Source organism: Nycticebus coucang, chromosome 23 (genome assembly GCF_027406575.1).
Source record: "Nycticebus coucang isolate mNycCou1 chromosome 23, mNycCou1.pri, whole genome shotgun sequence".
NCBI classification, from domain to species: domain Eukaryota; kingdom Metazoa; phylum Chordata; class Mammalia; order Primates; family Lorisidae; genus Nycticebus; species Nycticebus coucang.
The window spans coordinates 6,132,771-6,152,727 of record NC_069802.1 but is presented as its reverse complement, the minus strand read 5'-3'; the positions used below and the strand labels follow the sequence as shown (position 1 = coordinate 6,152,727).

Below are 19,957 nucleotides of genomic sequence, written 5' to 3'. Positions count from 1 at the left end.
CACTGTGAATCCCTCTGACTTCAGCAAAGTCCTGACTCCTCTGAGATCGTGTCCACCTGGTATAGTCTCCTTTTAGAGTGAGTCAAAGTTAACTAATTAGGGACATGATTATATCTGCAAAATCCCTCTGCCTTTGCCACATAGTATAATTTAATCATAGAGGCGCAATCCCATCATATACACAAGGTGTATATACCAGGGGTGAGGCGCAGGAATCTTAGGGGCTGTCACTGAACTCTGCCTACCGTAGCCTCTGAACTGTGCTCCAGGTGTCTCCTTTTATCAAAAGCATTATATTTTGATATATTATTAAAGAAATGTATCAATTATTATGAATGTTATAAATGTTGAGAAGATTATGAAATTTAGACATTCCACCCTGCCCAAAATTGTTTAAAAAAATTATAAAATATATTCTCCTTGGTACATTTAAAGCCAGCTTTTGTTACCTGTAGTGTGAGGGATAAAGTGTTGTGTATTTATCACACATTCACTGTGCAGTTGTAAACAGTAGTTAGTCATATTGGATATCATGACACTTTGGATTTTGTTTCATCTTCTTTTATAGTGTTTTTATTACAAAATCAATGTATAAAAAAATTCAGGTAACCCAAAAGAGAAAAATTTAAAAACTGTTATTAAGCTCCATCAAATAGAGTTTGATTTGTTAGCATTTTAGTACTGTTTTTAATATACAAGTATGTGTTTTTCAAACAAAAATAGCATCACAGTGTGCTTTTACTTTCATTAAATATTCTTTTAAGACTTCATCATGATCACCATTCTTTTTTTATTCATCCAGTGGTTACATTTTATTGTATTGTAAGAATTTCCATCGTTGTGTAACTGATCCACCATTGATTTAGATGGTCAGCAGTCATTTGCTGTGATATACAGTGCTGTGCTAAACCTCTGAGTGCATTTGTGGGGATAGTGTTTCCCAGTCTTTTGACACTAGGTCTCTATGCTACTCTTACAGCAGTAATGTTCATGGTGGGAAACACTGCATTATTTTTTGTGTTTGTAACATTTAAAATTTTTATGTGTAACATGTCAGATGGTTAATACTAGCTCTCTCCCAACCTAGTCCTAAACATACACATTCCTACACCAGTGAGTAATTTTCTTCTACACCCCTCAGGCAGAGAAGATGCCAAGTGACTGGGAATCAGAGGCTTTGCTATCCTGGATGAACTCTAGTTGATAAGTGAGATACCAGTTTCAGAACCGTAAAATGTTCTGCTACCTCTGGAAGGTGCTGACTTTGCCTATGAACACTTCTCTACCATAGACACATCCAGAACTTCTGATCTCTTTTATGCAGTGGCTTAAAAACAAGCACACGTGTACACACACACACACACACAATGGTAGGGGACAGTTCTCTCCAGGACTTAATTCTGAGACATATTATTTACAGTAGTTTTCAATGAAAACTTGTTAACGGTGTACTTGTCTTTTAATGACCGGCCCTTACGACAGTGCTTTTCAACCTTTTTTTTACTCTCATGGCACACATGAACCTATAGTTAAACTTCCATGGCACACTTAAATTAGATTAATACAAAAAAAAAAAAAGAGTTAAAAAAAGAATATACTTACTGTGCTTTGAACTTCTTTCAAAAATTATTTAATTAGTGGTCTTTAATAATTTTCACAGCACACTGAAGATCCTCTCATGGCGCACCAGGGTGCCATGGCACACTGGTTGAAAATCACTGCTTTAGGGTTTTCCACCAAAAGTATTTTCTAGTAGGAAATTTCATAAAGAATATTACTGCTTGGAAATAACCTCTTACACACATGAGGTTGAACTAAACACAGCTGAAAAACCACTGTGTGTTTTAAAACCCTGCAGCTTAGAAGTGTGGTCCAGCTTCTGGTGGCATCAGCAGCACCAGGGCAATGGTTAGAAATTCAGACCTTCAGACCCTCTTCAGAGCTTCGATTAAATCTGCATTTTAACCATATCCCCAGGTGATTAATATGTATATTAATATCTTTTTTAAAAAAAAGTCCTCTAAAAGGTGACTGAAAAAGAATACCTTTTTGATTAATATGTATATACATATATAATGTAATATACATATATACATATTTAATATGTATATTAAAATATTTTTTTAAAAAAACACCCCTCTAAAAGGTGACTGAAAAAGAATACCTTTTCAAAAAACTAAACTTTTTTAGTACAGTTTTTGATATACAGGAAAGTTATAATACAAAGATATCATTGAAGACTCCAATAAACCCTCATTCCTAATTTCCCCCATTGTTAACATCTTACATTAGTTAATGGATACATTCGTGATAAACGATAGAATAATATTGATCCATCATTGTTACCTAAAATCCACACTTCATCAAATTTCCTTAATTTTTACCTGATGTCCTTTTTCTGTCCCAGGGTCCTGTCCAGGATACCACATAATAGTCACCCTCTATGGACTTAAGACTTAGTTTCTCCAAATGTTCCTTCTTTTTGATGAACTCAAAAATTTGAGGGGCACTCTTCTGGGATTTTGTAGAATGTCCTTTACTTTGGGCTTGTCTAGAGAACTTTTATTTGTGAATCTGATATTCACATAGAGGCAGCATTGAGATCTTTCCAAGAACAAAGATTTTCAATTAGGCCTTGTGAGCCTGGATCTTGTTTCAACCATCTATAAGCTACTTGACCTTGGGCAAGTTATCTAATTTCTCTGTGCCTCAATCAAAAGGATCAATGATAGTATCTACCTCATTGGATGATAAGGAAAACACGAAACGATAATTCCTGTCATAATTCCAACCATGGCAGAGAATGAGTTCTCTATAAATATTAGCTGTTGTTATTATTATTGTTTTAATTATTGTTGTTAAAATAAGAAATAGTTGCTGGGCATGGTGGCTCACACCAGTAATCCTAGTACTCTAGGAGGCCGAGGAGGGTGGATTGCCTGAGCTCACGGGTTCGAGACCAGCCTGAGCAAGAGTAAGACCCTGTCTCTAAAAAAAAAAAAAAATAGCCGGGCATTGTGGCAGGTGCCTGTAGTCCCAGGTACTCAGGAGGCTGAGGCAAGAGAATAGCAGGAGCCCAAGAGTTTGAGGTTTCTGTGAGCTGTGATGCCAGAGCACTCTACTGAGGGTGACAAGGGAGACTTTGTCTCAAAAAAAATAAATAAATAAAAAATAAAATTAAAATAAATAGTGCTCTTAAGAAATGTATTCCAATGTGAGAGGCAGACACAGAAACATAAAATTACTATGTTAATTATCAAAAGATCAGAGTCTGTGTTCTTGTCCCGTATTATTTTGATTTTCAGGCCATCAGTACTGGGGATTTTGCACTGAGTAAAGGTTGGTTCTTGAAGGCAGGATAGTGGGCATTCTTGGAATGCTGGACATGTACGGGGAATTATTTTAGAACAAAAAGTGTGTGTACAAGGATATGTGGAAAATACAGACGAAGGACGCTTAGCTGAGTGTGTTGTTTACAAGCAGGTAAAAGGTGGAATGCAGGAAATGTTTGGGGATTTAGTTAATAGAGAAAGGTTTAATGGATGACGTGCAGATGGTCCTGTTGAAGGAAGCTCATCTGAGTGTTGTTTACCTTTAGTTATGGCCCTTTAGACAGCAGGTTGCAAGTATAGTAAACTTTTTGATCAGTAGTCTAAAGCCCACTTCTTCTATGTACCAAATCAACACAAGTAACAGTCAATAATCATGGTACTGGGTATTTGAAGAAGGAAATAAGAAAGGAAGATGGATTTAAGGATTAAACAAAGAAGATAAACAAAGTAGATAATTTGGTACCTACCTTTAGGAAAAGAAAAGAACTCACTTTGTATGTTTTCTCTTATGAAACAAGAATCCCTGTCCCATGTTGAGACATTTATGGAACTAAGTTTCAGAACCTACTTTAAGAGAAATATTAAAAGTCTTTATGACCATCCAGGAAAGTTTTGTTTATCAATATGATAAGAATCCTTTGCTTATCATACCCCATTTTTATATGATTTTCACCACGGTCTGGAATAATAGTTGAGTAGCTGGGTTTTCTGAATCATGTTGTAGCTTCACTGGTCTGTTTGCCTCCCGTAGCCTGTCACAGAATCATCAGAGGTTGAGTCACGACCCGTCTCCTTGATCCCACCCTTGCATTTCTGCTTGTTGAGCAAATTTGCCCTACAGTAATAGTTGAGCTACCTGGTGGTATAGTAATTGCGCAATGACTGATTTCCCTAAACGTGGCTGGAAGAAGTTGCATGATCATTAAGTGTGGCCTTCGTGTTTATATGTACTTTGAGGTACAGTGGTTCTTCCTCCTGCCGGGTTTTGTTTTCTGTGGTTTCAGTTACTCACAGTACAGTACAAGAAGATTCTTGGAGAAAGAGAGAGAGAGACCACATTCATATAAATTTTATAGCATATTATTACAATTGTTCTATTTTATTATTAGCTATTGTTATTCTCTTACTTTGCCTAATTTATAAATAAAACTTTATCATATGTATGTATTTTATGTGGCTCAGTGAGTAGGGCGCCGGCCCCATATACCAAGGGTGGCGGGTTCAAACCCAGCCCCAGCCAAAGTGCAACAGAAAATAGCCGGGCGTTGTGGCGGTGCCTGTAGTCCCAGCTGCTCGGGAGGCTGAGGCAGGAGAATCGCGTAAGCCCAAGAGTTGGAGGTTGCTGTGGCACTCTACTGAGGGTGGTAAAGTGAGACCCTGTCTCTACAAAAAAAAAATAATAATAATAAAAAAATTAGCATATATAGGTTCCTTACTTTTTGTGGCTCCAGGCATCCACTGGTGGTGTTACAACTCAACCCCGTGGATAAAGGACTATACTCTTTTTTGTTTTTTGTATTTTTGAGACAGAGTCTCACTTTATCACCCTGGATAGAGCGCTGTGGCATCTTAGTTCACAGCAACCTCAAACTCTTGGGCTCAAACAATCTCCTTGCCTCAGCTTCCTGAGTAGCTGGGACTGCAGGAGCCCACCACAATGCCTATCTATCTGGTTTTTCTACTTTTAGTAGAGACGGGGTCTTGCTCTTACTCAGGGTGGTTTTGAACTCCTGAGCTCAAGCAGTCCCCCCACCTCAGGCTCCCAAAGTGCCAGGATTACAGTTATGAGTCACTGCGCCTGCCCTATTACTCTGTTTTCAAAATGGTATTTATTGCACCCTCAATAAATGTATTGGGGTACTCAGGAATTTACCAATCTTACTGTTGACATTTTGGGCTAAATTACTCTTTGTTGTGGGGGCCTCTCCTGTGCATTGGAAGATGCTGAAAAGTGTCTTTGACCTCTAAAAATAGCCCAGCATCTAATAGAACTGGCTTTCAGATTAGCCTTTAACATTTTTGTGAGACAGGGAAAATTACTTAAGTTTGTTTAAGTATGTATTAATAGTCAGAAGATTGTTATAATAATTAAATGAGCTGAGTGCCTTGTTAATAGCATATTCTGCATAAGAAAGCTGAAAGTTTCCAACGACTGGTGTGGCTGAGCACCTGGGTAGTTACAGGGATCTTCTTCGAGTAGTTTGCATTTGAATTAAGCTTTAAAGATGTTTAGGACTTATATAAATAGAAAGGACAAGAATGGATATTCCAAGCAAAAGCATAGGTAAGGATGATACAGATTGGAATCTTTGGGATGTGATACATGGACCAGTTTTTGAAGCTGAAATATCATTCATGGAAATACTCTCTATTATTTGGGCAGAAAATATAATGAGGCTTACACAACTGGAAAATATCTTAAAGTCATTGAATCTAAATTGTTCATTCTGAAATGTTTCGTTCTGAAAACAGAGGCCCAGACAGTCCACTGACTTACGGAAAGCCTCTTAGTTTTTGCAAAGTTGGTACTAGAACCTGGGATTACCACATAGCCCCTTAGCCTTCTCTTGCCTTTAAAAATTACAGACAAAACTATTATAACAAATAGAATGTGTGAGTGTTCTTCATGTTATAAAAAATACCTTAACCCAAAGTTAGCCCACTGAATAAAGTGGCTAATATAGAGAGACAACTACCAATCCAGTATGCACAACTTAACTGATGATCTGCTCGGTATTCTAGATGTCACAATCAAGAAAAATCTTAAATAGTGGTAAATGTCTTGTAGAAAATGAAAACACGGTGGTAAGCTATAGAAGGATTATTTGGCTACTTTGGATTCGCTGGTCAGGCAAGGCCTCGCTAGGCGCAACATGAAAGCCCAGATCTGAAGGAAATAACCTTGAAATTCAGCAGCAAAAGCATTTCGGTCAGAGGAAGCGGCTGTCTAGAGTCCTTAGACAGGAGAAAGGGAGCTTGCTAAAGAAATCATTTTCCAGTGATTCTGAATTTTAGTGGGAATGTGGAAGAAGAAGGGGCAAGAAAGTTAGAAAGGTCAGTAGAGATGAGGTCATTTTGGGCTACAGATATAAGGCTAAGGGGTCCAGGTTTTACTCTAAGACAATTATGAAGCCATTAGAGAATTTTATGTAGGAAATGGTCTGATCCGCTTTGTCTTTCAGGAATATCCCCCTAGCTACTATGTGAGAAATGGAGCCCAGAGCAGCAAGGAGGCTATTTCTGAGGCTGCCGTACTGATCTAGCTGAGAGATGACGGTGACTTGGGCTGAGGTAGTAGAGATGGAAAGAAGTGGAGATATTGGGGACGTATTTTGGATGTACAGTGAACAAATGTTGGTGATAATTTCAGTATGAGGAAGAAGAGAGGAATAAGGTGAATCCTAAATTTTTGGCTTAGATAACAGGTAGATAGTTTGATGTCATTTACAAAGATGGGGAACACCAGAGAAAGCAAATTTGGGGAGGAAGAAGAAAAGAGTTCTGTTTTGACCATGTTAAATTTAAACTATTATTTAGTTGTTCATTCAACAAGCATTTTTTGAGTACCTATAAGCCACTGCCTTGGACTCTGAGAATAACATACGAACAAGACAGACAAAATTTTCTACTTTTTTGGAGTTTATATTCTACTGTATGAATCAAAAAATAAATAAGATAAATATTTAATGTATAGATGGTGGTAATTCCTGGGGTAAGATTAATAATAAATAGCATGTTCAGATCTTCACTGGTCAGGGGACATGATGAGAGACTTCAAGGGGCAGGGAAGTCAGCTGTGCCTGAATCTGCTGGAAGAGCCTCGTAGGTATCCAGGAGGAGGTGTCAGGTGGAGGGCTGGATTCGTGCCAATGGGAGGTCGGAGGTGAAGACATAAGTTTATACTATGCTTAGGTCACATGCACAGGGGTTCTATTGCAAAGAGGTATCAGATGCAATCACCAAGGAAGGGTGTGTATGTGGAAGAGGGAAGGAGCTCTTGCAACTGTCCAGTATTTGAGGGCTGAGATGAAGAAAAGGCATCAGGAGAAACTAGGAAGCAGCAGCTATTGTAGGAGGAGAAAAATTTAGGCAAAGGAGACATTGCAAGAAAGAAAGAAAGGTCAACTTTGTTGGATGTAGTAATAATAATAATGGTTTACATGAGATAAGGACAGATGTAAGCTTGGATTTGGCAACAAGGAGCTCAGTGGTGACCTAGATAAAGGGTTTTGTTTTTGTTAAATTTAAGATGACTGTTATTTGATTATTCAACAAGCATTCATTTATTCAGTACTTATAAGACACTAGACAAGATCATTGTCAGTGAAGAGATTGGGACATGAAGTCATGAAATCAGTTGAAGAGATTGGTGTACGTGAAAGGGGGAAGCTGTTAAGGGGAAGTCACAGTGGATTCAGAGGGAGAGTTGGGCAGTTGGAACATGGAAGGGGACTTTATCCAGAGAGGCAGGAGGACAGACAGAAAGTGTGGGTACAAACGCAGGTAAGTTGGTAGATTTGATGATGGGAAAATAAATGAGCTCCTATCTGATTACTTCCACTTTTCTCAGTGAAGTGTGAGGTGAGTTCATCATTCAGGGTGTGGAAGTGGGGTGGGGGGGCTTGGCGGCCAGGTTTGACAGTGTAGGAGATGGCGGGAATAGCTGTATAAGTAACTGTGACATTCACCTTGCAAGTGGTTCTTCTCAGAAGATGACTCAGTATGATTTTTTTATCCCCCAGCCAAGAGGTTAGAGTCCTATCAGGAAGCTGTCTCAGAAGATGAAGATTTTCCGGACCCTGAGAGTGGCTCCCTCAGCAATATGGCGAAACCAAGAGCCCACAGCTGCAGGCTGGTGCATAATGAGCCTTTGGGAAGTAAGCCCTCCAGGCAACTCGCCGGGAGCTCTGTTGCTGTAGGAAGCAGAGAAGGAGCCAGTGAAGTGCCTCCATCCAGACAGGCTGCTTTCAGCAGCCCCATTGTAAGTGTGAATCATGACTGGAATCTTGCCCGTCCACCATGTGTGGTGAAAGGACAGCTTTGTAATTAGGGGAGAGCCAAACTCTGCTGCCTTCTTCTGCCATAACAGAGACTTACATAACTGCAGCTCAGCAGATTGACACTCATAATTACAAGTATAAGCAAACAGTGTTATTGACACTCATAATTACAAGTATAAGCAAACAGTGTTACAACATTCTAAGTTTTGAAATAATTCCATGTTGAGAGGTAATATGCCATTTCTGAAAAATATATTTCTGATGAAGTCCATTCATGTCTGAGCCTGAAGAGGTTTGTCTTGGTTTAAGGATCATGACTTACTCTCACAACCAGCAGAACTCACCAGAGTTATCTCAGAGACAGGCAAAGGTGTCCCACAGACAGGGACATTCCCAGGCTTCTTTATTGCTCTGTGATCTTCCGAGTCCCACCAAGTGTGCGTCTTTGTTCCCATTCCAGGCCTCCAGAAGGGCATTTTCTAATATTTCTATTTTAGAGAACAACAGGATGTGTTCTTAAGTCCCAGTGGGAAGTGTCGGGAACTAGTCCCACCTGTTAACAAAACCATTTTACTGCAGAAAAAAATAGAAGACCATGAAGATGATGGGAAATGGAAGAAAGATGCTGGCGTGAAAGAACTAGAAATCAAAGTTTTGCTGCACTTAAAATTACTTCTACAAAAATGCAACTTCCTTCCCCGCCTTTCGCATTTTATTAACTCTTGTGCTATAGATGAGGTTTCCCCAGCCCGTGAGACTAGTAACACCTCCCCAGACCGTGAGACTAGTAACTGCACTGCAAGAATAAGCCCCCTTTAGGGAACCCTTATGTTTCTACATAAACTTGTTTACATAACTTTCAGAGTGGCCATGTGATATGAGTAGACCCCAGGGACCTCATTGTCCTGGGAAGGCCTTGAAGGGCAGATTCTGGCTCTTTTCAAGTTGCCACCAAATGTGCAATTGCAGCAACTGGAGTATCATTCCAGTCTGTTGCATTTCTGCGACACCAAGGATATGAAACCTGTTGTATCTCTTCCATGTGTCAAACTGTCAAACATCTAGACTTAATTTTTCTCCAACTTTTGAAAAGAAAAAAGTCTCTTCTCTGCACTCATTCCAGGACTATGTCAGAAATACATTTTTTCTTCTGTTTTATCTTTTGACCTATCCATCTTCTAAACTTTTACATTCTCCACCCAGCTGAAAGTAAGCACACGTCAGCTCTTTTTTTTTTAAAATTTATTATTAAATCATAGCTGTGTACATTAATGCCATCATGGGGCACCATACACTGGTTTTATATACCATTTGACATACTTTCATCACAGTGGTTAACATGGCTTTCCTGGCATTTTCTTAGTTATTGTTTTAAGACATTTATATTCTACATTTAGTAAGTTTCACATGTACCCTTGTAAGATGCACCGTAAGTGTGGTCCCACCAATTACCCTCCCTCTACCCCTCCCTCCCCGCCCTCTCCCCCTTCCCCCTATTCTTAGGTTATAACTGGGTTATAGCTTTCATACATGTCAGCTCTTGTGCAGAATGAAGTAGCATTGTGCTGGCAGCCAGGTGGGTCTGAGCTACACCCTGCTTCTCAGTTTCCTGATCAAGTCTCAACCTCTCCTTGGAATGAATGATTGATTGTTGCTTAGTTTAGTATCTTTGTGCCTTTATCATATTATTTCCCCTGTCTAAACTATATTTTCTCTTTATATACTACCTCTGTTCACCAAATGTGGTAAAACGTTTGTTTAATAACTCCATTAAATGACACGTCTTCTTCCAGCCTCCAAGCTCTGTTTACACTGTCCTTCCTTCCCTTGCACCATGTTACAGTGGGCTGTTTCTGCCTCTGATATTCCATTAGCTCCTGGAGAGCAAGGATTAGTTCATCTTGAATCAACATCTAGCACAGTTTCTGGTGTGTCCATTCTCAATAAAGCATGCTTGCAGGCTATTGAATGAAGCCTAATAGGCTCAGTCTTTTCATATGGTCCTTTTTATTCTCACTTGCCCTCTATTCTGTATTGTGATTATAGGGATGTTCTGGTGGTGGCATTGTTGTTCTTATTTTTTTGTGTGTATTTTGCAAAGCCAAGCCCCTGACATGCAGGATAAAGCAGTGATGGTCTTCCTCAAAATAGAAGATCATCCCTTGCTCTTAGTCTAAGCAAGTTGATTTTGTCCTTTTTGGAGACTAAAGATTATTTTGAGAAAACTAATATTTGCCCTAAAACATGAGCATCTGTAAAAATTTTGCATGTAATTCTAAAAGCCCATTTGTGGAGGCTAGCTTAATGACAATTAAGGTTATGGGGGGGGGGAAGCAGAAAGAGGGATGGAGGGAGGGGGGTGGGGCCTTGGTGTGTGTCACACTTTATGGGGGCAAGACATGATTGCAAGAGGGACTTTGCCTAACAATTGCCATCAGTGTAACCTGGCTTATTGTACCCTCAATGAATCCCCAACGATAAAAAAAGAGAAAAAGAACACTAGCTGTGAAGTTTAGACGTGGAAGATTGTGGGATGGTACCCTGTATGGGAGGCAAATTGACAGGCAGAAACCAAGAATCTGAGGCAGGGTGCTGACGGAGATGGGCCAGCCTTTAGGAATTAGAATTTCTTGAAGCCCGTGAATCCTGGGTTCATGTTACCTATTTAGAAATAGAAAACTTTACTTTGTAAGCCAATGTGGTCGCCTCTTTAATCCTCTAGAGCTTTTCATCCAGTCAGCAGGCTGCTCATTCCTCCTAGAATGCTCTTCTCTTAGATCTGTGTGTGGCTGTCTCCTTTCTGTCATTGAGTCTCAGCTCGATGTCACCTTCTGAAGGGAAGCCTTCCTTGCCAGCCATTCCCAAGTTCTTTCTTTCTTTCCTCATCTCTCTCTGTCTCAATCTAAAAGCATCTTATTTATTTGTTTATGGGATAGTTTCAAATATGCTGTCTCCTCCAAGAAGAATTTGAATTCCATGTAAGCCTGGATTCCATCTGTTCTAGCTACGTACCCCTCTTTCCTTGAGGGGTGCATGGTACCACAGATTGACAACATTTATGGGATAAATGAATTAATTAATAGATTAGTGGAGGATGTGGCACAGTACTGGAGTGGGATATCAAATGAATACTGCATGGCTCCAGCCTTCAGTTTTGTTCCAGGTGGAGGAGATGGACATATAAATAAATAATTATAATCCTGCATTAAAGATATGGTTATAGTAGTTAATTGAGAATGTATTGAGGGCACAAAGAAGGCAGTGATCCACTCCAAGAGAATAAGGAGGGGTCAAGAAAGCCTCCCCCAAAGAGCTAAAACTTGAATTAGAATTAAACTAATGAGTAGAGGTTCACAGAGTAGAAAAGGAAGAGAGGGCATGTGGGGCCGACAGCACCTGGAGCAGGCAGACTCAGAACCGCAGGACACGGGGGGACATTGGGGCAGACAGCACAGGGAGCAGGCAGAGACTCAGAACCGCAGGACACGGGGGGACATTGGGGCAGACAGCACAGGGAGCAGGCAGAGACTCAGAACCGCAGGACACAGGGGGACATTGGGGCAGACAGCACCTGTAGCAGGCAGAGACTCAGAACCGCAGGACACGGGGGGACATTGGGGCAGACAACACAGGGAGCAGGCAGAGACTCAGAACCGCAGGACACGGGGGGACATTGGGGCAGACAGCACAGGGAGCAGGCAGAGACTCAGACCTTAGGATATGGGGGGATATTGGGGCAGACAGCATCTGGAACACAGACTCAGACCCGCAGGATGTGGGGGGACATGGCGTGGAGGAGGAGTGGTCAGCATGTGATCATTGGCCTCAGTCTTTCTCCTTCAGGTCTGTGCTATTTAGAAATCAGAAGGGGCCAACAGAAGGCATTTGTGCCCACACTTAAGCCAAAGTTACAAACCTACAGTGGTGACCCCCAGAACTGGAGTAGGGTGCCAGCAGGCCGTGAAATAAAAACCCTGGGTACAGATGGAACGAGAGGAGGGGCAGGGAGCAGTATTAGAGCTGGGTCAACTTAATCTCTCCTCTAGAGTATCTTTGTCAAGTATCAAACCATGTTTGGGGATTTGCATAAACAGTCAAAGCAAGTCCCTGCCACTCTCAATTTTAGAACAAATTTAACATTTAAATTATGTTAAAGCCGTTCAAAATCTGCCACAAACACAATTTGAGAGGAAAGGGAGTCTTGGCCTGTTTGGGCTTGTTTAATTTGGATTTAAATAGGAGGCAGAGAAAAACAAAGGAAGGAAGGAAGCCGAATGTGAAATCTACAACTTAGTAGAAAGGCATAATATGAATCATGAGAAGAAATCTAAAATTGGAGACGGTCAGATGTCCTGCAGGATGAGGACACAGGCGCACGCAGCTCTCACCATGAACCCAGATAAGGCTTTGCTTACATTATGGGGAGCTGTCCCCACTGTGTTCTGTATCCTGTGCTGTAATTAGGAGTATATGTTTTTGCAGGATTTTAAAAAGATTTCTATATGAGGCCCAGTGGAAGACAATAACAATATGTATTTATGCAAAGAGTAACATCTTTAGTCTGTGTCTCTACCCTCTCCTTATGGAATATAAGATCAGCAAGTGTTTGATAGACTCATAAAAAAATAAACCTTTACTCATCCCTGTGTCAGGCACAGTCCTTACTTTAAAGGAGCTTTGAAACTCTCTGGAGAGAGATTGTATCCGTACATGTGGAAACATTCCAGCAAGATGATGTGAGCCTCATTCTCAAATTAATAGGCCTTCACGGAAGGCAGAAGCTGTTATCGCAGGAAAAAAAAACAAAAGTTAATTATATAATCCTGCATTTCAATGAGGAAGATTTGGATCTTGGGAATATCATTATGGACACAGTTATATAGCTAAGAATTGTATGTGATGACTCTATACCTTCTTGATTTACCAACCAACTTAGTCACTAGAGATTCATTTATTTTCATGAGACCACGTAAAGCAGGAGAATGTTCCATGCCTACAGTTTTCTTTTTGATGACCTGTCCTTAAATATTCTTCTGGGCTGTTCTTTTATATACATATCATTCTGTGGTGCTTTCAGGACCTGTGGTCCTGAGTTTCTGGCCTTTTCCCCCTTACTGTGACAGTAGTTCTCATCGGCACAGTCTTGCCGACTGGAGCCACCCCAGCCTGGCCTGGCTCACTGTCGCTTTTCCTCCTGCGGTCACAGCACAGGCCTCCATCATGCTGTCATTCCCTGAATCCCTCTACAGATCTGGAGGCTGGAAGCCAAGTTCAAGGAGCCCACAGATTCAGTGTCTGGCAAGGGCCTGTGCCATGGTTGGTAAAAACAGCACCTTTTTGCTGTGTCCTCACATGGTAACGGAATGAACAAATGCCATCGGGTCTGTTTTATAGGGTCACTAATCTCATGTTGGGGGGCCTAACATGAACCATCCCCCAGAAAAATAACACAAAGGACCTAGTTAGCCTTACCGCCCCCAAAAGAAATTCATGCCAAAAGACCCTAACTCACCAAAGCCCTCGGGGGCAAGCTGTGGAATTTGCGTGTCTTCTAGGCCCCACATATAAAAGGGGGTTCTGGGCGGCACCTGTGCCTCAATGGAATAGGGCGCTGGCCCCATATGCCGGAGGTGGTGGGTTCAAACCCAGCCCCGGCCAGAAACTGCAAAAAAAAAAAGTATAGAAAAACTCTGGCCCTGCTTGGTGCTACCTGGGCTGCTGGTCAATGTCCATAGTTCCCACTTAATTTTTCACTCCATGTATATATTTTCCTTGCCTAGTTTGGCTGGATCTAGGGCTAACTGGCCTTGTCCTGACTCTTGCTGTTCATCTCATAAAGTAAGTTGTGCGATAGAGAGACAGCTGCCTCATTTTCTCTTTGGTGAAGTTGGTGAAAACTCTGGTTTTCTGAGTTAGAAGACAAAGACAGGGATGAGATGTAGGGTGGGGTTTTGCTTCATTTTAGGCTGTCTGATTTGCTGTTTCAGATAACACTGATTCACAGGCCTGGTAGTTAGTACATGTGCTAGCTGGTCAGTAACATACTACTGGGCTAGCGGTCTCAGATTTTAGTCACTTTCTATGGGTAATAGAGCAAAATTGCATCAGAGACTTCCAAGCATTTAAAATCAACAGCTCAAATAAATAAAGAAAGAAATAAAAAGAAAAATATTTAAAAAAGGCGGGGGGGAGGTTCTAACTGCCCCTGAGCGCAGATGTCGTCTTTGTCCACCCAGGTGGTTGCCCTCTTCCCCCATTTCAATAAACGTAGCCTGAACCTCTCCACTCCTGGTCTTTGGGTACCGCGGTTTATACCTTTCAGGCTCCACCCTCATATCCTAATCAACCCCCCTCTAGAAGCCCCACTTCCTAATACTATCCCCTTAGGGGGTTAGGATTGTAACGTAAATTTTGTGGAAACACGAACATCCAGACCATAATAAATAGCATTTGCCACAAATGCAGAAGTTATGAACCTTTCATTAGACTTAGATTGGACCTCATTCTTTATGATGTCATTGATACAATGAACAACTGTTAGCTTCTTGGGTCTCTAACTCATTCCCAAATGTGTTATATGAAATAAATTTCCCTAAAAAAATAGAACTTGAGAAGCCTGTGTATACCAGCCTCTTGGCAAGAAGGTCCTTGAGGCCAGGTTGTTCCTAAGTAACAGAGTGAACGGAAGGACCAGCTTAGCATGACTCTGCCTGTGAGACTTTAGGAAGGAATGTGGCCAGCTCATTAAGGATGGTCACTAGGAGCTGAAGCTCCATCATTCTGTCACAAGGTATAAATTATGCTAAGTCAAATAGCACAGGACACTGGAATTGATGTGTTTAGATAGAAGTTGAAGGATGCCTTTTTTTTTTTTTTTTTTTGTAGAGACAGAGTCTCACTTTATGGCCCTCTGTAGAGTGCCGTGGCCTCACACAGCTCACAGCAACCTCCAACTCCTGGCTTAAGCGATTCTCTTGCCTCAGCCTCCCGAGCAGCTGGGACTACAGGTGCCCGCCACAACGCCCGGCTATTTTTTGGTTGCAGTTTGGCCGGGGCTGGGTTTGAACCCGCCACCCTCGGTATATGGGGCTGGCGCCTTACTAACTGAGCCACAGGCGCCGCCCAAGGATGCCTTTTTTAAACCCGTATGTGAGTGTATCAAGGAAAGAAGGAAAAGAAATGTGAAATTACTGGACTTTTTTTTTTTTTTTTATTGTTGGGGATTCATTGAGGGTACAATAAGCCAGGTTACACTGATTGCAATTGTTAGGTAAAGTCCCTCTTGCAATCATGTCTTGCCCCCATAAAGTGTGACACACACCAAGGCCCCACTCCCCTCCCTCCGTCCCTCTTTCTGCTTCCCCTCCCATAACCTTGTCATTAATTGTCCTCATATCAAAATTGAGTACGTAGGATTCATGCTTTTCCACTCTTGTGATGCTTTACTAAGAATAATGTCTTCCACTTCCATCCAGGTTAATACAAAGGATGTAAAGTCTCCATTTTTTTTAATAGCTGAATAGTATTCCATGGTGTACATATACCACAGCTTGTTAATCCGTTCCTGGGTTGGTGGGCATTTAGGCTGTTTCCACATTTTGGTGATTTGTAAATTGAGCTGCTACTGGACTTTTTTTAAACCCGTATGTGAGTGTATCATTTGGGAAGGAAGGAAGGAAAAGAAATGTGAACTTACTGGGGCTGCTGTCCTCCTGGTCTCAGCTCAGTCATGTCATTCGCTGTGTAAGCCGCCCTAGGAGGTAAATGTTATTTTTACCATTACACAGAAAAGGAAAATGATGCTTGAAGAGCAAGTAAGCTGCCTGAGGCCACCAGCGAGTGTGCAGTGGAGCTAAGACCTGAACCCACGGTCTTAAGGTTTCCAGCCCATGCTCTTTTCTGATTAAACCCACGTTAATTCTCACCTAGGCATAAATACAAGCCATGGTCTCTGGAGCCCAATATCATACATCTCCACAGTTGGCTCTTTTCTCTGAATCTCTTCTGATTTTCTTGCAGTGGATGTGCTTTGCAGGCCAATTGCACTCAAGACTCTTGTAGAATACAGTGATGTTTTGTACAAACTTGATTCTGAGCAGATGGTCCTTCTTTTGGCTTAACTAAAAAATTTCTAAAGCACTGACTGTATGTTACTAGATTATAATAGGATTTATATTACAACATTCTTTTGTTAAAACTGGTACTTTTAAAAAAACTATGAGAGTGAAACAAAGTACTTTTTTTTTCTATAACAACTTCTTAGAGCAAATCCATAGAGAATGTTTAAGAGGAAAGCATAGTTGCTAAATACGTATATTTGGTGATCAGAAATCTCCTGAAAGAACCCTTATTGGGTGGTACCTCAATGGGTTGGGCACCAACTCCATATACCAAGGGTGGCGGGTTTGAACCTGGCCCTGGCCAAACTGCAACAAAAAAATAGCTGGGCATTCTGGTGGGCGCCTGTAGTCCCAGCTACTTGGGAGGCTGAGTCAAGAGAATCGCTTAAGCCCAGGCATTGGAGGTTGCTGTGAGCTGTGATGTCATGACACTCTACCGAGGACAATAAAGTGAGACTCTGTCTCTAAAAACAAAAACAAAAAAGAACCCTTATTAATAATGTCTTGTAACATTACTGGAAAATGCTGATTAAATGTTAGCTTGCTTATAATGATTTTTATTTAGGAGAGTTGGTTTTTATAGTAGCAGTGACTTGAGCCATAAAATGTTCTGCTCAAATAACATAACACTAAAATATATCTCTGGCATTGTTTATTTCAAAATGAGAAAACACTTATTCAACTAGATTTCAGGGAAAGGTATTGTTCCTATCTCCTATTTGGTTTAATAGTCAAGGTAGTCTTTATTAATAATGTATATTTGGGATTTTCCATTTCTTTTATGTTCTTTTATTTTTCTGTTCTTCTTTCCCATCACACCATATATGTTAACTCTTTTCTAGAAAAATAATGTTTACCATCTCATGCTTCATAGATCCTGGTTATAAAAGTTACTTCTCATGTTGATTTAAAACTCTATAATTTTCAGATACTTATTATAAAAACACTCTGTCTTACTGGATCTCTAGGAAACAGATGTGGTGCCAGACACCAGGCTTTTGGACAAATTTAGTCAGATTACACCTCAGCTCTTTAGCCCCCTGGATGAGACCATCCCAGATCCACCCCTGGAGACTCTGTACATCATCGACTTCTTCATTGCATTGGCAATTTGCAACACAGTAGTGGTTTCTGCTCCAAACCAACCACGCCAAAAGGTAAGGTCTCCAGTGCAAACAGGAGTCACCTGCCAGTAGAGAATTTGTAAGCTTAAATGTATCTGTACTGGTCTTGTTATATGGATAATAATAGTAAATAACAGCAGCTGTGTAACACTTACGCAGCCTTTATTCTTGTTCTGCACTAACCATGGTCTAACTGATCTACTAGTGCTAACATGTTTATTCTTCCCAGCAACCCCATGAGCTAGGTACTGTGACTCCACGCTTCTTCATTTTACAGATGAGGTTAAGTAATTTGCCGAGGGTCATGAAATCAGTTTGTGGAGTAAGATTTGAACCTAGAAAGTATTGCTTACTGCTGCTCCCTCAGCCTCTTAGGGGATGGTTGATGAAAGCAGTTCATTTTCTTTAGTTTTCTTCACTAAAATGAAGCTTTCTTTGAGACTTCTGAGACCTCTGATATCATATGTATAACTTCCAGCAAACTATGAAGTACTGGGTCTAATACAAGTTTAATGATAATGTATCTGTTTTCATGTACCAGTTTGGGTTAGTTTGAACTCAATCAATCTAAACTCCAGTTCATCTAAAATATACCAAGGTTCTATAGTTCCTACAAAAGTTGGATTTTCTAAATCTGTTTCTAGAATTCTAGAATCTAGAATTCAATGAAGAAAAACTTGCTTTACAGGCTGGTATTCACTCCTTGCTGTACTAGCTTCCCTGTGTATAACTAACTATCTTCCCCCTTTCACACATTCCCTTAAATTCAATTTGTAACACAACCCAATTAAATTTTAATTTTCCATCCGTTCCATCCAACTTCCAAGGTGGTCAATTTTAATGTAAAAATAATTTACTTCCAATTAAGCTGCCCTTGATCAGAAACTGTTATACAAGGTTTTGCCTTGAAAGTTGCTCTTTGAAAAAGTGATTGTGTTGCTAGAGAAGGTATCACTTGATGTTCTCTTTTCTCCTACATAATGGTTTTTCCCATACATTTATCTCCAAAGGAGGTTTGTTTGGTATTTTCTGTTTAAGCCAGGGGTCCTCAAATTACAGCCTGTGGCCATATAGGCGATATGATTGTATTTGTTCCCATTTTGTTTTTTTACTTCAAAATAAGATATGTGCAGTGTGCATAGGAATTTGTTCATAGTTTTTTTTTTAAACTATAGTCCGGCCCTCCACTGGTCTGATGGACAGTGAACTGACCCCCTGTATAAAAAGTTTGAGGACCTCTGGATTAAGCAATATTATTGCCTTATTCCCAAAGTATATAATATTCTGTTATTTGAAAGACAATGTCTATAGATATATAAGAGCCAGAGCTTCAAGGAATTTCAAAGTAATGATAGGCAATAGATAAGGAGCTAGTTAGAATTCATGTGGAGTTCAGAAACTTCATATGATTTTGTTTCACTCTTCATTTCTGAGTTGATAAGTTCAAATATCAATCAGCATAATGTCCTCAATCATAAAAATTTTGATTTTTAGGAGAAAAATTTCCAATCCCCTGGGCATTTCTCAATGAGAAAGTTTTAGGATCCTGCTAAAATTTAACCCTAATCATGGTCTTTCATTAATGTAAAATTCTAAGTTTAATCATTGATAAAAACCTGAAACAAAGCCAAATACCTACGACCAAATGATCTTTGACAGAGCAGCAAAAACATACACTAGGAAAAGAATGCCCTGTTCAACAAACGGTACTGAAAAAACTGTAGAACCACATACAGAAGAATGAAACAAATCCCTCTCTCTACCATACCAAAAATGAATAAATAAATAAGTAACTCGAGATGGATTAAAGACTTGAATGTAAGACCTGATACCACAAAATTTCTGGATGAAAACTTAGGAAAATTCTTCCAGACATTGGCCTGGGCAAAGAAATTTTAACTAAGAGCCCAAACCCAAATTCTAAAAACAAATAAATAGTACTTTATTAAACTAAAAAGGTTTTGCATAGCAAAAGAAATAATCAACAGAGTAAATAGACAACCTACAGAATGAGAGAAAATATTTGCAAACTATACATCTGACAAAGGACTAAGACCTAGAATCTACAAGGAACTCAAAACAAATCAGAAAAAGATAAATTAAAAAAAAAAAACTCTATTAAAAAGTGGGCAAAAGACATGAACAGACATTTTTCAAAAGAAAATAAACAAATGGCCAACACACATATGAAAAAATGTTCCACATCACTAGTCATTACGGAAGAGCAAATTATAACTGCAATGAGATGCCACTTGACCCCTGTCAGAATAGCTGTTATTAAAATGTCAAAAGACAATAGATATTGTTTCAAATTCAGTGCAAAGGGAATGCTTAGTCACTATAGATGGAAATGTAAATTAGTACAACTCCATGGAAAACAG

General features: G+C 40.1%; 1 protein-coding gene across 5 annotated transcripts in view; it reads left to right on the top strand.

Moving 5' to 3' along the window:
• ATP10D (ATPase phospholipid transporting 10D (putative)) overlaps positions 1–19,957 on the top strand; it is a 120,669-nt gene that overhangs the window by 71,949 nt on the left and 28,763 nt on the right. For all 5 annotated transcript variants that reach the window (XM_053578122.1, XM_053578124.1, XM_053578121.1 and 2 more), the window contains 2 exons: positions 8,075–8,313; positions 17,421–17,609. In XM_053578122.1, coding sequence (XP_053434097.1) covers positions 8,075–8,313; positions 17,421–17,609 — 428 coding nt within the window. The remainder of the gene's footprint in view (positions 1–8,074; positions 8,314–17,420; positions 17,610–19,957) is intronic.